Source organism: Hydra viridissima, unplaced genomic scaffold (assembly GCF_058129835.1).
Source record: "Hydra viridissima isolate aposymbiotic clone 2 unplaced genomic scaffold, HvirCarnegie_v1 scaffold_1, whole genome shotgun sequence".
NCBI lineage: Eukaryota > Metazoa > Cnidaria > Hydrozoa > Anthoathecata > Hydridae > Hydra > Hydra viridissima.
In genome coordinates this window covers 28,443,756-28,458,480 of record NW_028324300.1, presented here as the reverse complement: position 1 = coordinate 28,458,480, position 14,725 = coordinate 28,443,756, and the positions used below count along the sequence as shown (strand labels likewise).

General features: G+C 36.9%; 1 protein-coding gene and 1 pseudogene across 3 annotated transcripts; both read right to left on the bottom strand.

The window, feature by feature from the left end:
• Nucleotides 1-8,084: 8,084 nt before the first annotated feature.
• Nucleotides 8,085-9,540, bottom strand: LOC149894319 (uncharacterized; annotated as a pseudogene).
• A 1,247-nt stretch (nt 9,541-10,787) lies between these two features.
• Nucleotides 10,788-13,737, bottom strand: LOC149894318 (uncharacterized). Of its 3 annotated transcripts, XM_090065766.1 has the most exons (3): nt 13,636-13,737; nt 13,106-13,271; nt 12,344-12,904 (listed from the first exon to the last, which is right to left on the bottom strand). In XM_090065766.1, the coding sequence occupies exons 2-3, from the start codon at nt 13,260-13,262 to the stop codon at nt 12,408-12,410; spliced, it is 654 nt and encodes a 217-aa protein (XP_089921892.1). In that variant the 5' UTR covers nt 13,263-13,271; nt 13,636-13,737; the 3' UTR covers nt 12,344-12,407. The 3 variants fall into 2 exon arrangements, with proteins under 3 accessions (XP_089921891.1, XP_089921896.1, XP_089921892.1); XM_090065765.1 differs by lacking the exon at nt 13,636-13,737 and having other exon boundaries at nt 10,788-12,904; nt 13,106-13,412.
• Between the last annotated feature and the right edge of the window lie 988 nt (nt 13,738-14,725).

Genomic DNA, 14,725 nt, shown 5'->3' with positions numbered 1-14,725 from the left:
TGGAAAAGTTAGGCTTTGTATTGACTTTAGAGATAATAACTCCGTAACCATAAAAGGTTCTTACCCCCTTCCAAGGATTGATGACATTTTAGACAGTCTAAATGGCGCACAATTCTTTACTACTTTAGATTTAATGAGTGGATACTGGCAAATAGAAATGGAAGAAGCCCCTAAAGAAAAAACGGCTTTTATTTCACATCGCGGCCTACATGAATGTAATGTCATGCCGTTTGGATTGTGCAACGCACCGAGTAATTTCCAAAGACAAATGGAACACATTCTTCAAGAAGAACTCTGGAAATTTTGTCTTATTTACTTTGACGACATCATCGTATTTCCTCCTAGTTTTGATAAACATCTGGAACATATCGAAATAATTTTTAAGAAACTACAAGAAGCAAATCTAAAGTTAAAAGCTAGTATATGCAACTTTGCAAAAGAATCGACTGCATTTTTAGGCCATATAGTAAATAGAGATGGCATACAACCTAACCAAGATAATCTACAGCAGTACAAGACTACCCCAGACCATCGAATGCTAAAGAAACACTATCTTTTTTAGGTTTAGTAAGCTATTATAGAAGATTTATTCATAATTTTAGCAAGATAGCCGCCCTTCTATGTAACCTAACCAGAGTAGGTGTTAATTTTAACTGGGATCATCAATTGTCAAGAAGCGTTTAACGCACTAAAACAGAAACTTGTTGAGAAACCTCTCCTGGCATATCCAGATTTTACACAGAGATTTATCCTAAATACGGGTGCAAGTGCCACCGCTTTAGGGTTTACACTCAGCCAAAGACTCCATGGAATCGAACGCCCTGTACTTTATGAAGACAATTTCTGCAAGAGAACAGAAGAATCTGTAACAGAGAGGGAAGCGCTAGCAAATAGTGTTTGCAGTAAAAAAGTGTCAGGTTCACAATTGTTACAGACCATAAACCGCTAAATTACATTTTGAACACAAAAGAACCTACAGGAAAAGTAACGAGGTTGGCCTTACTCTTACAAGCGTACGACTATGATATTGAATACAAACCTGGTAAATTAAACCACAACGCTGACGCCTATTCTTATTTTCATTGAATAAACATGACTCAGGGAGGGATGAGTTGGATGTCAATCCCATATCACATGATAAGCTCCCTAATGGCGTCAGACAAATGGAATCCATAATTAAAGAAGACTTAATCGGAGGAACAAAACAATTTATAATAAAAAATGAAATAACATTAGAAAAAGAGGAAGTTAAACGCCTACAAAGATTAGACCTTGAATTACTGCACAAGATAAATTACTTAAAACAAAAGATTATCCTTTACAACAAAAATGCAGCGGCGCGACTATTAGTTGACATCAACCAATATTTACTCGACGAACATGATATACTCTGTCACATATATGAACCAAGCAAGAAATCTACTGAAGGGATTTATAAACAGTTAGTAATACCACTGAAATTCAGAAACGACATTCTATTCTGGGCTCATGATCACGCGATATCAGGACATTTTGGTTTAGTCAAAACGATTGACAAACTGAGGAAAAGGTATTTTTGGCCACTAATGTATTCAGAGACAGAAAAATGGATTCAAAGCTGTACAGAATGCTCTAAATGGAAAGGAAGGACTCCTCAAAATAAAGCCCCTCTGCAACCCATACCAGCAGAAGAACCTTGGGATCAAGTCGCTTGTGATGTTATTGGACCATTTCCAGTTACTTTTTCCGGAAGTAAGTATATAGTTGTTCTCCAAGATAGATTGACAGCCTGGCCAGAAGCTTTCGCAACAGCTACTACTGATGCTGTTATTATAGCGCAATTGTTACTAGATTATATAGTCCTGAGATATGGAGCTCCACGAACATTCTTAACAGATAGAGGTACCAATTTCCTCTCAAAATTGATTAGTGAGCTATGCGGTATGATAAATACTAAGAAAATAAACACAACTCCGTACCACCCCGAATGTGACCGAATGGTGGAAAGATTCAATGGAACCTTAGTAAAAACACTTTCAATGTACGTTAGCGACCACCAAAAGGACTGGGACCTATACATCAATGCCGCTTTGTTCGCCTATAGAACTTCTATTAACAGCTCGCGTGGAGTAAAATCGGATGGTAATCTTGGTTCTCTACCTACTTTCTGCAATTCGGGAGAGAACCTAGATTACCACCCGATATAACATAATATACTAAAAAAGACATTCCCTGCACGATCACAGAATTCAGAAACCTACTAACAACAAGAATTCAATTAGCCTCTCACATTGCACGACGAAATCTTCAATAAGCACAATTACAAAATAAGTTTTATTATGATAGATCGACAAAAGAAACCACATTCCAAAAAGGTGATAAGGTATGGGTTCACGATAAAGAAAGAAAAAATGGGCTATCTCCTAAATTACAGAAACAGTGGCGAGGGCCGTATATAATCTTAGAAAAGCTCTCAGCAATTAACTTTAGAATCCAAAAGATCGATGGAAGTAAGGGTGTCCAACAGTAATTCACTCAAACAGACTAAAAAAATTTCATGAACCCATTAAGAATATAACAGCAGATCAGAACCTCTCAGAACAAGAAAGTGTTCAAAACCCACAAATGAATTCCCAAACATTAAACGAAGAACCTAACAACGCGGAAACATCTGAAAACCAAAACCATAAAAAAGGCGAGGAAACAACTAGATCCCTAGTTCCCCCTACAAACACAGAAAAGAAGAATTGGCATGAACTAAAGGAAGATAACATATTTCAAGTGGACGGAATTCGAAACCACAGAACACGAAGAGGGAAATGAGAGTTCCTCATAAAATGGAAAGATTACGACAAAACAAACAATACTTGGGAGCCAGAAAATAACCTCAGTCCAGAACTAGAACGAATTTATTTTGAACAGCATCAGGTATCTCATAACGACTTTGGAACCTCAGCAGACAGTTTACCCCGAAATTGTTTGTTAACAACTTTCAACCAAATCTCTCATAGACGAAGAAAATAAAGTGTTAATTATTTACTAACGCAAATATTCGTCTTTTTCACATTAACAGCTCCACATATCTAAGTATTGACATTGGGCCGATATATGACTGTGCTAAAACCACGCGTATGGGAATTCGTGAATTGTAGAGTAACTTTAACATGTAATCATGAAAATATATTTGTTTCTAGTGTGAGATCTCGTAAAGAGAATGAAATACGAGTCCCACATGAGCTTTGTCTTGCCATGGTGTATCATCAAATTCTTAAAACTTCGTTAATAAAGTTAAAAGGACATTCGCCGATCAAAAGTTTACGACATGTGTTTCACACACTGTACAACAGCAACAACAAGATAAAAGACGATCTACCCATTCCAACCGAAATCGTAAATATTGAACAACTGTTAATTTTTGAAATTGAAAAAGGTCAATGGAAAAATAAAATTTCTGAGGAATACTATTGCGAAATATTTAAGACAAATATACTAACCCAAGATCTGTTCGAAATTCGCCGATTTCCCGCCCAATTAGTAGGTAATTCAAGCCACATTGATTAACATGTCACTGACACAGAATGCCCTTCCTTCATAGATCAAACTTTTAAAGCAGGAATTTGCTACATCGAGATCTCCTTAAAAGTTATTGTGTGGGAGTGGGAAGATCCTCACCATGACTACGAAGAAATGCATTCCCTCGGAATGCATACTATACAACAAGCAGGCGAATACGTTTTAATTTCAATTTTACAAGCTGGTGGGGCGATCCAACAATCACTTGATAGCCAAGATAAAACTATCCAACTAGATAACGGCCTTATCCTTCACAACAACAACGAAAATTCACAAGACCCTCTACAGTTCTTGAACGACGCAGCTAGAGAATACGCCAGGTCCGTCGCGGACACAGTTATTGCTCCTCTTCTAGAGCCACACATAGCGCAGACAATTATTCATCAAAAACAAATCATGGTTAGGGAATGGGAAAGAATTTGCTTCTTACAAAAAGAAATATCTAAACTTCAACACTGGATGATCTCTACATTCCCAAACACCGCGTCAAGGTGGATCCAACCAGAGGCTGGAGTTCTGGTATATACAGTAGGCGATGCCCTACAACTCGAGGAGTGCCATAGAATATACAAATATAAATTGCATCTTGATCGAAAAATTAATGAAACTTGCTATTCTGATTTTCCTATATCAATAACTCATGACAACACCACTCGGTTTTTACGGGTAATCGACTGTCACGCGGTTAAATTCAGTCCGAATATACCATGTAAAAGTAGGCCTTCAATTACATACCTAAAAGATGTAAACAATAAATACCATGTCGTTACCGCAAACGGAACGGTTTCTGCTGTAACATTAAACTCATTAAACACTACCAATGAAACGAAAGAAATCCACTTAAAAAAATTAAGGGATTTAACGAAAAGATGTTAACCAAATCGCCTCATGTGTTAGAACCATATACCATGCTAAACATTTTCACCTATGTTCAAGATGCTATTCAAGAAATCAAAGAACTCCAGGTAGAACAAGGTGATGGAAACGTTCTAGTTGGTATCGGAAGAGCATTAGGCTCTACAATTGAGTCTCTTGCAAAAGGGAGCAGTTCAATAATCAAGACTATCGGTTCTTCACCACACGATGTATTAGATGGAGTAGGAGATTTAGACGAGAAAGTTGTTGGAAGTTTTGGTTCAGCAGCAACTAACATTATTCAAGCGTTTGGTATTGCCGTAAAAAATTCTACAACTGGTCTAAGCAGTTTCTTTCATAACATTTTGGGAGGAATAGGTGGTACAATAAAGTGGACAAAGCCAGTCTTATTAGACTTTGTATTCCCAAACCAAAATCAGTCCCCATTCAGTCTTCACTTAATAACACAGTAAATCAACATACACCCCAAACAGCAATTCAATCAACCCAATATCAATTTTCCCCAAAGAAGAAACTTGATAAGCTCGAGATCAACACGAGGCGAAGATGGCGCTGACGGCGCTCTAAACCAGGCCTTGACATACAGAGTCACTGTGAAAAGACACACGTCTGCTATTCCCTTCTCTTCTTTCTTTGTCATCTTGAACTGGCTTCTCAGCATCCATATTTTCAATGAATAAATAGCCTTGGCCATCCATCTGGCTCGATGCAGTCCTGCCGGAGCTTTGAATGAGCATCCTTGAGATGGAACGCCTCCCAGAAACATTATTGTCAGCTCTAGCAGTTCGCGATAATCATCACGAGGCTGAAACTGTTGCAGTTGGTTTTCAGCAAATGCAATAATTTCATTTGCAACACTGGAAACGGCACTGTGCACGATGTCATTCGAACTAGATGCCTGAAAGTTTGACCGGTCAATGATTTCCCAACTGCTTTGAAACCTTTTAAAAATCATAATGTCTGGACCCTTTGAAGGGCCAAGAGAAAGAGTAACTGTTGCCTCTAAGACTATTTCTAAAATGTGATGACGCAAGCAAACCAGAGCAAATCTTTGTCAAACTTCTGCTCCAGTAGGATGCAAGCACCATTTCTTGGACCACTATTGACGGAAGTAGTGTCGAAGCACACGCACTTGACTTTATCAGCTATGCCCCACCCTACAGTTACATCATAAACAGCTGTTGCTACAGCTTCTCCAGTTCCAGATGGCAGCTTCGGTACACAAAGAAGTTGGTCAACTCCTAGTCCAGACACGAGGATTGGGAGCCGGTCCACAATTTTTTTGCTACTGATATCTTCCAGCAATTTCCCATCCCAGTGTATTGTTAGTGGAACTGTTGGCTTGAATTCTGCTTTCAAGTTCTCTGCCATTCTCTGCCTACATTTCATCCTTTCTCTTCAAATGGACGATCGATTGATATTAAACTCTGCTGGGTCATGACCGAGGTGCTGCAGTGCTGGAGTCAGGACTAGGGCAGCATTTCTATCACTGACCTTTGCCATATCCAGACATACTGCTAACTTGTCATTCAGTATCTTGTGTGTGCCACGTTTACGTTTAGTTCTCTTTGAAGTTGTGGTTGATGATGGCTCACCAAATGCTTCATTATCACCAGACTCCTGTTCGCTTTCGGAATTCTGAAGAATAGCTTTCTCCTCTCTGGCCACTCTGTCCTGTTCTTCTCTCTCTTTTCTTCTCTTGAAGTTTTCTTCTCTACTGTGAACATCTCTTTCTCTTTTTGCCATGGCTTTGTCAACACTTCCCATCTTACCACGTCGTCCCGCCTCACGCTGAGCTAACAGGAACTCCCTGCCCTCCTGCATGCTAATCATCTTCATGGCGTCCGCTTGAGCAATGTCAAAAAGACTCTCTAAACCATCCTTCCATTCTTCTTCCTTCTTCAGTAGACTTTCAGAGCGCTTTGCTTTATTTTCCTTATTTTTCTTCAGTTTGTCATATTCATGGAACAGACATTCAACTTTTTCAACAACGTGTTTCTTCAACCGTGTTGGGATGCGGGCTTTAGCCCACACTTCAAGAACGTCATTAGTTGTTGAAGGTGATGCTTCACGAACGGTCTGTTTGGTGGCCTCTTTGTAATAGAAGAAAAGTGCCATGACTTCCTTCTTTGACGGTAACTTTGTAGAGCTGAGAATTTCAGATATTTGGCCTATCAGCCACAACTCAGTTTCTCGTCTTGTAGTTGGTTTCGAAGTCCTACAGCAAGCATTGGCCATCTCCCTTAAAATAATATATTTTATTTGTTACCATCCAATTTAATTATTCAAATTATATGTAATTTCTAACAAAAACTTATAGAGCTCAGAAAACTAACTGACAAATTTTATGTTAGGGGACGTCCATAAAGTACGTATGCAGTAAAACCAATGCTTTTGGACCCCCCTCCCCCCTTGTACGCACTTGTACGCTCTTAACACCCCCTCCCCCTCTGCGTACGTACGCGTTATTTATTAAAAAGTATGACCTCCCCCCCACCCAAAAAAAAAAGTTTTCAAATCATTAAATACAAAAAAGATCAATTTAGCTATTTATATTTCCATAAATGGTGACTTAAATAAATTGAAAATGTTATGGAAAACAGGCATGAACTCTGCTTCTAATCTTTCATTAGTAATCTCCTTACCGACTTCTTCACTTTCACTTAAATCACTCTCCATATCATTCTTTATTTTTTGTTTTTTATGTGCTTTCTTGTGCCGTTTCATTACTGCCTCGCTCGGCCAATATTTATTGCATTTGTCGCAAATTCCGTTTAAAAGCTTTTTTTCCAATGAAGGACAATACAGATCAAATGGTATAATTTTGTACTTTAAGCCTTCTGTAGGTATATCTTGTAGCAAAAGCCTATGCGTCAGAGGTGCAAAGTTTGAATAGTTTGATATGTTTTCAAAATATCGAGACGGTTCCATCGCTTTGTAACCATTCTCGCAGTACTCGTAGATGGCCGGAAATGGAATGAAACGTTGGGGGATGGTATTCAGTCAATTTGTTTCAAACGATGAACAACATAATTTGTCCTGGCATTTCACAGTTTGTAGACAGTATCGCGATTGCTGGCAGTGTTTCTCTGCCCAAACAGGATCAGGATTCGGCGGTTTATATGCTTTTCCAACTGGTACTGCCCAGCAATTAACAAGGTAACCGTCGATGACGGTTTTCTCCCAAACTTTTGGTAAAACGTCAGCCGCTTTTTGGAAACTTTCTACCTCCAGTTCTTGGTTGATTGTCTTTCCAGAAGAATCAAGGTGATCGCCAAAATAATCATGGGGAAGAACTATTCCAGCCAAATCACGAGAAAGAGATGCCATTTTTCTTTCAATTGGGTTGAAGGCTGAAAGCCCAGCTGCATTCACACCGTGAAACAAGACATCTAAATCCAGCAAGCGGAAGAGCCTAACAGTAGTTGCTAACGTTTTAGGGAAGCGTGGTGCCTCATCTTGAGCTCCATCAGTCTCCATTAACATAATTGGTTTACGTCTAACCATCTTGGTTTCAAAAAGCTCTCTAACATCAAAAGCATGTGTAAAAGCATTCGATGTATCGTGTTTCCCACTTCTTATGCGTATGAAAGTGTCTCCACTGTAGGATACATTTCCATTATTGTTAACTTCGCATATGCCATACACCGATAGGATTAACTTGTGCTGTGGGCCAACGACAAAGTAATGATCCATAAGTTTGACCTTGTATTCCATATGCATCAGCAACGGCGCTTGAAGGCTTGCAGCAGTAAGACCCAACGGTACCCTGGCTTTATCATCATTGGACATGAAAAGCACAGCTTTTGGTCCAAACAAATTGCAAACTTCAAACATGTCATCAATAAAAGATTTGGCAAACATTCTATCATCATTTCTTTTTCGCAGTGAGTTTTCTGGACGTAGAAGCTTCACAGGAACTGTTTTTACATGCTTTTTTCCTTCATGAGTGTTTTCACGTCGTGGTAAAAGACGAAGGTACAAACTACTTCTACTCAAGTTGAAGCCTAATTTCATCAGCTCTTTCTGAAGATCATTGAAGATCATTTCTGAAGATCAAAGTGGAGACACTGCGAAAACATTCTGTTCTTTAACGCTCATCTGCTGCTGATGAATTTTGCACAATTTTTATGATTGTTGATAAAAGTTCTGGTTGATCAATTTCGAGCCGTGGTCGTCCAGGATGGTTTCGCATAAACTGTTTCAAAGCACTTGATACTTTAGGGTTGTTTTGACAAACTGTTTCGATGCCCTCTTTAAGTTTTTGCCTCCGTTTTCTTTGTCGTGCCGATTCACGAATCAATCTGAAAATAAAATATTACACAAATCTTTGATTCCGTTATAAAACCTTCTATACTTAAGGTTTCCTGGATTCTGCGATCTTTGTAAATCCTCAATTAGAAGTTCTTATTGACAATTTGAAAAACAAAATTTTGAAAGTTACTGCCTGCTTAAAAGTTTGGTTTTTATGGCCAAGACGTCTGTCTATACTTCTTAGCTCTATTCGATATATCTCTTAACATTTACCTGTCCAAGTTTGTTTTTTCTCTTCTTATGCTTTCTTTCACATTGTCTAATTGTTTCCTCGTTACAGTAGACAAACCAGAATCGCGTAAGATTATCAAGGATGAAAGCTGTGATTCAAGATCTGAGATTTTCTTCCGACTTTTAACTTGCGCCGGATTTGCTCTTTCCTTCTCGTTTGATGTTAAATCTAAATTAGGAAATACCCAAAAATAAACTATTATAAATTCTTGACAGTTATAGAGATTGGATGTAGAGAAAATGGTCAAGTTGTCCAATTATGATGAATAAAACTATGCAATTGCAATATAGTCTTACAATGTAGTTTAATTACCAATTCGGTTGAATTCAATATATAGAAAATCACGAGAGAAAAATTTTGTAAATTATTACAAAAAATGGCTCACTAAGTTCAATCCTTTCAGGTTCTGTCGTAGTTGCGTTCGGATTACTTTGTATTTTATTTGACGAAGACGGCACTGGATGGATATCTTTTTTCTTTTTGCTAGGCGGTGATAAAGCATTTCCTCAGAATGACATGATTGATCCTTTAGACTTTTTTGCTTTCACTTTTAATTCGTTTACTTTTTTTTTTCATACAAAGAATGATCATATTTTACTATTTTCCACAACTCCTGTGCGTGCTGATACTGCTTTTGTTTTTCAAGTGTTGAATATGCTTTCTTATATAACTCAAGGAGTTGAAGATACTTTTTCTCGTTCCCAACAAATTCGTTCGACGTCTTGGGAGTAAGCAGTTTTTTTTTTGTTGCAACGTTTTCAATTATTCGATTAGAAAGATAAAAGTTTTTGTTTATTTTTGGAAATAAACGATTTCATCATAAGATTCAGTGTCGTTAAAGCGAAGAACGTAAAAAAATAACCCGACTCAAATTAATTGCAGTTACATTTCGCAATGAAAAGTGTTGGTCTCTATTAGCGTTAAAATTGTTGTTTTTAAAAATATTTGTTTTTTAAAATCAGAAAAAATACATTTAAACTTTAATAATAATTTGAAGTAGTACACCCCTGAATAATTTTTGGATATTGGACTTTGAGCTGACCCGAGAGCGCCACCTATCTAGGGTGAAAGTAGACATAGTCCCACACCCAGGAATGTCAATTTTGAAATCAAGTAATGACGTCCGCGGAAATGAATTGGATTTGAAGTCAAAAATCATACTAAAAAAGGACTAGCAGGTGCAACATACAAAAATGCCTATAAATTTTTTTGGTAGTTTAGATATTACCCAAAATGGGCATGTATACTACCCATATGTGTGCCAAAATGTGTATAAAATTTCAGGCCAAAATGTTGCTTACTTTTGAAATTATGGCAATTCCAGTTTTCAAAAACCTCACTTTTTGCCAATGTCACCATGTAAAGTTACCATCCATTGAGCCACTATCTAAGTTATCCAACAGGCCACACTACACTTTAGCCCTACAGGTTGTGGGCAACAACTTTTGTAACAAAAAGTTTTTTCTAAGACTACTTAGTGGTAGAGAACTATGTCAAGAAAACTTATCAAGTTAAGGGATTTTCCTTTATTAATATAACTCTTAAATCATAATAAAAAAATGAGTATAGCACCATAGTTGTCCATTTTTTCAAAAAAGTGCATAAAATAAAAGTTGTAGGGCTTAAAAAATTAGAGGGGGTCATTTTTATACAGTTTCCATTAATTTTGTGTTCCACTTGGAGAAATTTTGACAACCTGTGATGTATTTCTAGTTTGGTAAACAAATCTTACTGCCTTACAAATTTATGATTGATTTTTCTAGTCAGCTTGAAAAAAAAAAAGATTCTGGGCTTATAAAGTTATATTGAAAACTTTCCAAATAGTTTATTTCTTTAAATAAGTTTCAAAATACTAAGAGAACAAAATATGGTTTCTGCAAAAAAAAATGATTGATGAAAAATTTCTACAATTCATTAAGACCATCAAACCAAAAATGATTCTTAATTGATTCAAAAATTTTGTTTAAAGATGTTTACTGTTGTAATCAACAAGGCAGTTTGTCAGTTTTTCCGGGTAATCAGGGTGGGTGGTGGATCGCTTGAAGCTCTGCCAATGTTGGCCGAAATCTTGATGGGCTGCTTCGACGGCTTGTTCACTGAAGCGACCAAGGGAGGAGTTTTGGCGATCAATAAAGTCACTGGTGTGGTGAAACACAACATGTAACTTTGGAGTTATATGGCAGTTTGGAAGTGCAAGGAAGGATGTCTTGAATTGTTGGATCTTTTCAAAATAATCGAAACTCAGTTCTGATCCAAAACAAGCTCGAACAACGCTGTCAAACTTCCGAAGTGTATCCACAAAGCCAAGAACTTGGAATGCTGAGTTGCTGTCCACATTTTTTAGCAATTTTCGGCACTCATTTCCTTCAAACTGCCCACCATGGTAAGGACTCTGAGCAATGTTGAAGGAAGATGGCCATGCCTCAGCTTTAGGCCACACACCTTTAAGCATTTTGTAAAGGAGGTTGACAACACCTAGAAGAAGGTGCAACTCAGGGGGAGGAATGATGTCCAAGATGAGTTTGTCATTTGTACCATTGATGATCGGGTAATGGATGACATTGCCAGTCAATTTAGCTTTGGCATGCACTCCACCAGACATTTTCAAGGTTGTTTGCATCAATGTCACACCAGGCACAGGGGTGTAAGCTGGAGTGAGCCTGTAGGCCACAGAGAATGTTGGCCAATTTCAGATCGCATGCGATGAAAAGATTCACAGCATCGCAACCAACAAGTGCCCATACTTGGTGAACATTTCATATGTTTCTGGAAACTCTTCAACAACAGCTAGTAGTATCTGACGTTTCATTCCAGTGTCTTTGGCAACTCGCTGCGTCAAGGATCTTTTAGCAGGTGAACTTCTAGATTCCTTATTTACTGCAGAGCTCTTCTCAACAATCGTAAGACAAAATTTCATAAACCCCTTGCCTCCATCAATGCCAAGCTTGACCAGGGGCTCAGAAGAAATATTCCGAGAGGTAAGAACTCTGTTGAGAAGATCCGACAAGCTCTTACAGTGAGCAACTGTAAAATCTCTAGAGTCCCCTTTAGTGCTTGACCCCTTGATTTGTGTGTGTGTGAAGAACTCACTGAGCTGTTGTCCAACAGCTAGGAACTTTGATGCAAAGTTAGGCTCAACTAGTTTTCCAACTGATGCTTGGTTAACTGTACTGACCAATCTCTTGATGCCAACATTGGACAATCCAGTATTCAGTTGAACATTCACAAGGTCTTGAGTAGTCAAAAACGAAGAAGTAGGTTTTGAGGAAGCTCCACTTGGGCCTTAAAATGGAATTTCTTTTTTTTTAAAGGATTAGAATATTTTAGATAACTTACTTCTAAATACAGCTTTTGTTGCTGAAAACTAAAGCCTCTATTTAGTTCCTTCAAAAACTAAAATTCTGATGATATTTGCAAGTAAAAAAACAATCAATTATGGTGAATTTTGAACAATAATAACTTGTTGTGAGCTCTGTACTATATATAGTAATAAATTTTTAATTACCTGGCGTAATGGGAAATGCATGACCTCCAGAAGCTTTAGAAAGACGATCAGTCCATGGGGTGAGGCTTCCTTGTTTGTGATTACAGTGGCAGCAATCTGTTCGGCAGCCATTGCATCTCGGGCTGCCAAACCCTTAAGGTTCTCTCTGAAGGTAAACTGGTTGCAGGTGTGTGCTAAACCTTTACCAATTGGACTAAGGCAATCATTGCATCTCAAAGGAGTGTTTTTTTCTTCAGCTTTTGTCTCATCGAGTGGATGCTTTTCATTCATTTGTAATCGTCCAATTTTACACAAGAGGCAATCACAGACATGACCTCGTGTTTCTGTTCTGACAGAAATAGTTGTGAAGTCAAACAGAGGGGGAAGAGTGATATCTTGCCCTTCAACTTTACGCCTCATCATTGTTCTACAGGCTTCACAAATACCTTTAAGCATAAAAAGTGATTTTCATAAGTCAGAGAAATATTGCTGTACCTCAATGGTTTTGCTAGTAAAGCTGTGGTTTTTATGAGAACAGGCAGTTTAAATAAATCAATTAAAAGCAAGCAAGCTTTTTAATTTCATAGCAATACCACAATAAAACTGATTTCCCTATATACATACAATTAAAATCAACCCTACATTACCTTGAGGAATGTGAGAATCAGCTTTATCAAAACTGACTCCATAGATTTTGCTGATTTGCTCCCACATAAATGCTGTCAGTTGTCTTGAGCACTTTTTAAGACAAATCAGGCAAAAAATTTTCTGATTTTCCTCATGAGTTCTGGCGTGGTTCGGCATTTTGGTTGGCTGAGAGAAATATTTTTTTAAATTTTACATAAAAGAAAGTTTCAAGGAAATACCTAATCTATCAATCTTTGCATAATTATAAATATTTTAGTGCAACTTTTAAACATTCTGGTAGCCCCTAAGGGATTTTTATTTGATGAAAAAGTTTTTTTTCACTTACTTATAGTATACAATGCAAACAATTAAATATACTAATCTTTGATTTATATGGATAAATAATGTACTTAAAGTAATTGTAAAGTGTACAAATTTGGGTTAAACTTAAGTGCTTAACAGAGCAATAAGATTGGAAGTAATAAAACTGGACCAAAACTAAGTCCTATGTTTCTTTATTATCCCGTAAACTGCTGTCAAAATTTCATACCTTTATCTTGAAAATTGCCGGTGATTTAAGCGAAATACTTTGACAACTGAATTTACGTCAAAACAATGCAAGTCTTAGTGAACAACAACTTGTAGTCACCTTCAATATAAAACAACATTACAAAATTGACTAAAAAATATGAAAGTATCACTGTTCATTTTAATGTTAAATTTCAAATGTTTCTTACCTTATTACTTAATAAGTTCTTTGAGAATAATGTGAAAATTTTCAAGGAAAACAAAAGTGTAAACAGAGATCAACTTGTTAAGAACACAAGTCAATTTTTCAATTTTCATGGTTTTGCAAACTTTTCAATAATGCCTAAAATTTTTTTTACAGAATTAAAATAGATGTTAAAGCCATTTTAAATACTTTTTTACTTTCATGAAGTTCTGTTAAAAATCGTAGCTAGGTAAATCTTGAAAATGCCGTTGGCAATTTAAAACAATGGAGATAAATTTTATAACATTAGTCATTTCAATAGTTGATTGAAATTTTACTTAATAAGATTACTGAACTTAAATAACTGTCCAAAATTCCTAAGCAGTTCCGAATTTAACTTTTTTTTCAAGCTGACTAGAAAAATCAATCATATATTTGTAAGGCAGTAAGATTTGTTTACCAAACTAGAAATACATCACAGGTTGTCAAAATTTCTCCAAGTGGAACACAAAATTAATGGAAACTGTATAAAAATGACCCCCTCTAATTTTTTAAGCCCTACAACTTTTATTTTATGCACTTTTTTGAAAAAATGGACAACTATGGTGCTATACTCATTTTTTTATTATGATTTAAGAGTTATATTAATAAAGGAAAATCCCTTAACTTGATAAGTTTTCTTGACATAGTTCTCTACCACTAAGTAGTCTTAGAAAAAACTTTTTGTTACAAAAGTTGTTGCCCACAACCTGTAGGGCTAAAGTGTAGTGTTGCCTGTTGGATAACTTAGATAGTGGCTCAATGGATGGTAACTTTACATGGTGACATTGGCAAAAAGTGAGGTTTTTGAAAACTGGAATTGCCATAATTTCAAAAGTAAGCAACATTTTGGCCTGAAATTTTATACACATTTTGGCACACATATGGG

What these genes read in the sequence shown, in the direction of transcription:
- LOC149894318 (XM_090065765.1), bottom strand. Translation starts at nt 11,594, where the DNA reads ATGCAAACAACCTTGAAAATGTCTGGTGGAGTGCATGCCAAAGCTAAA.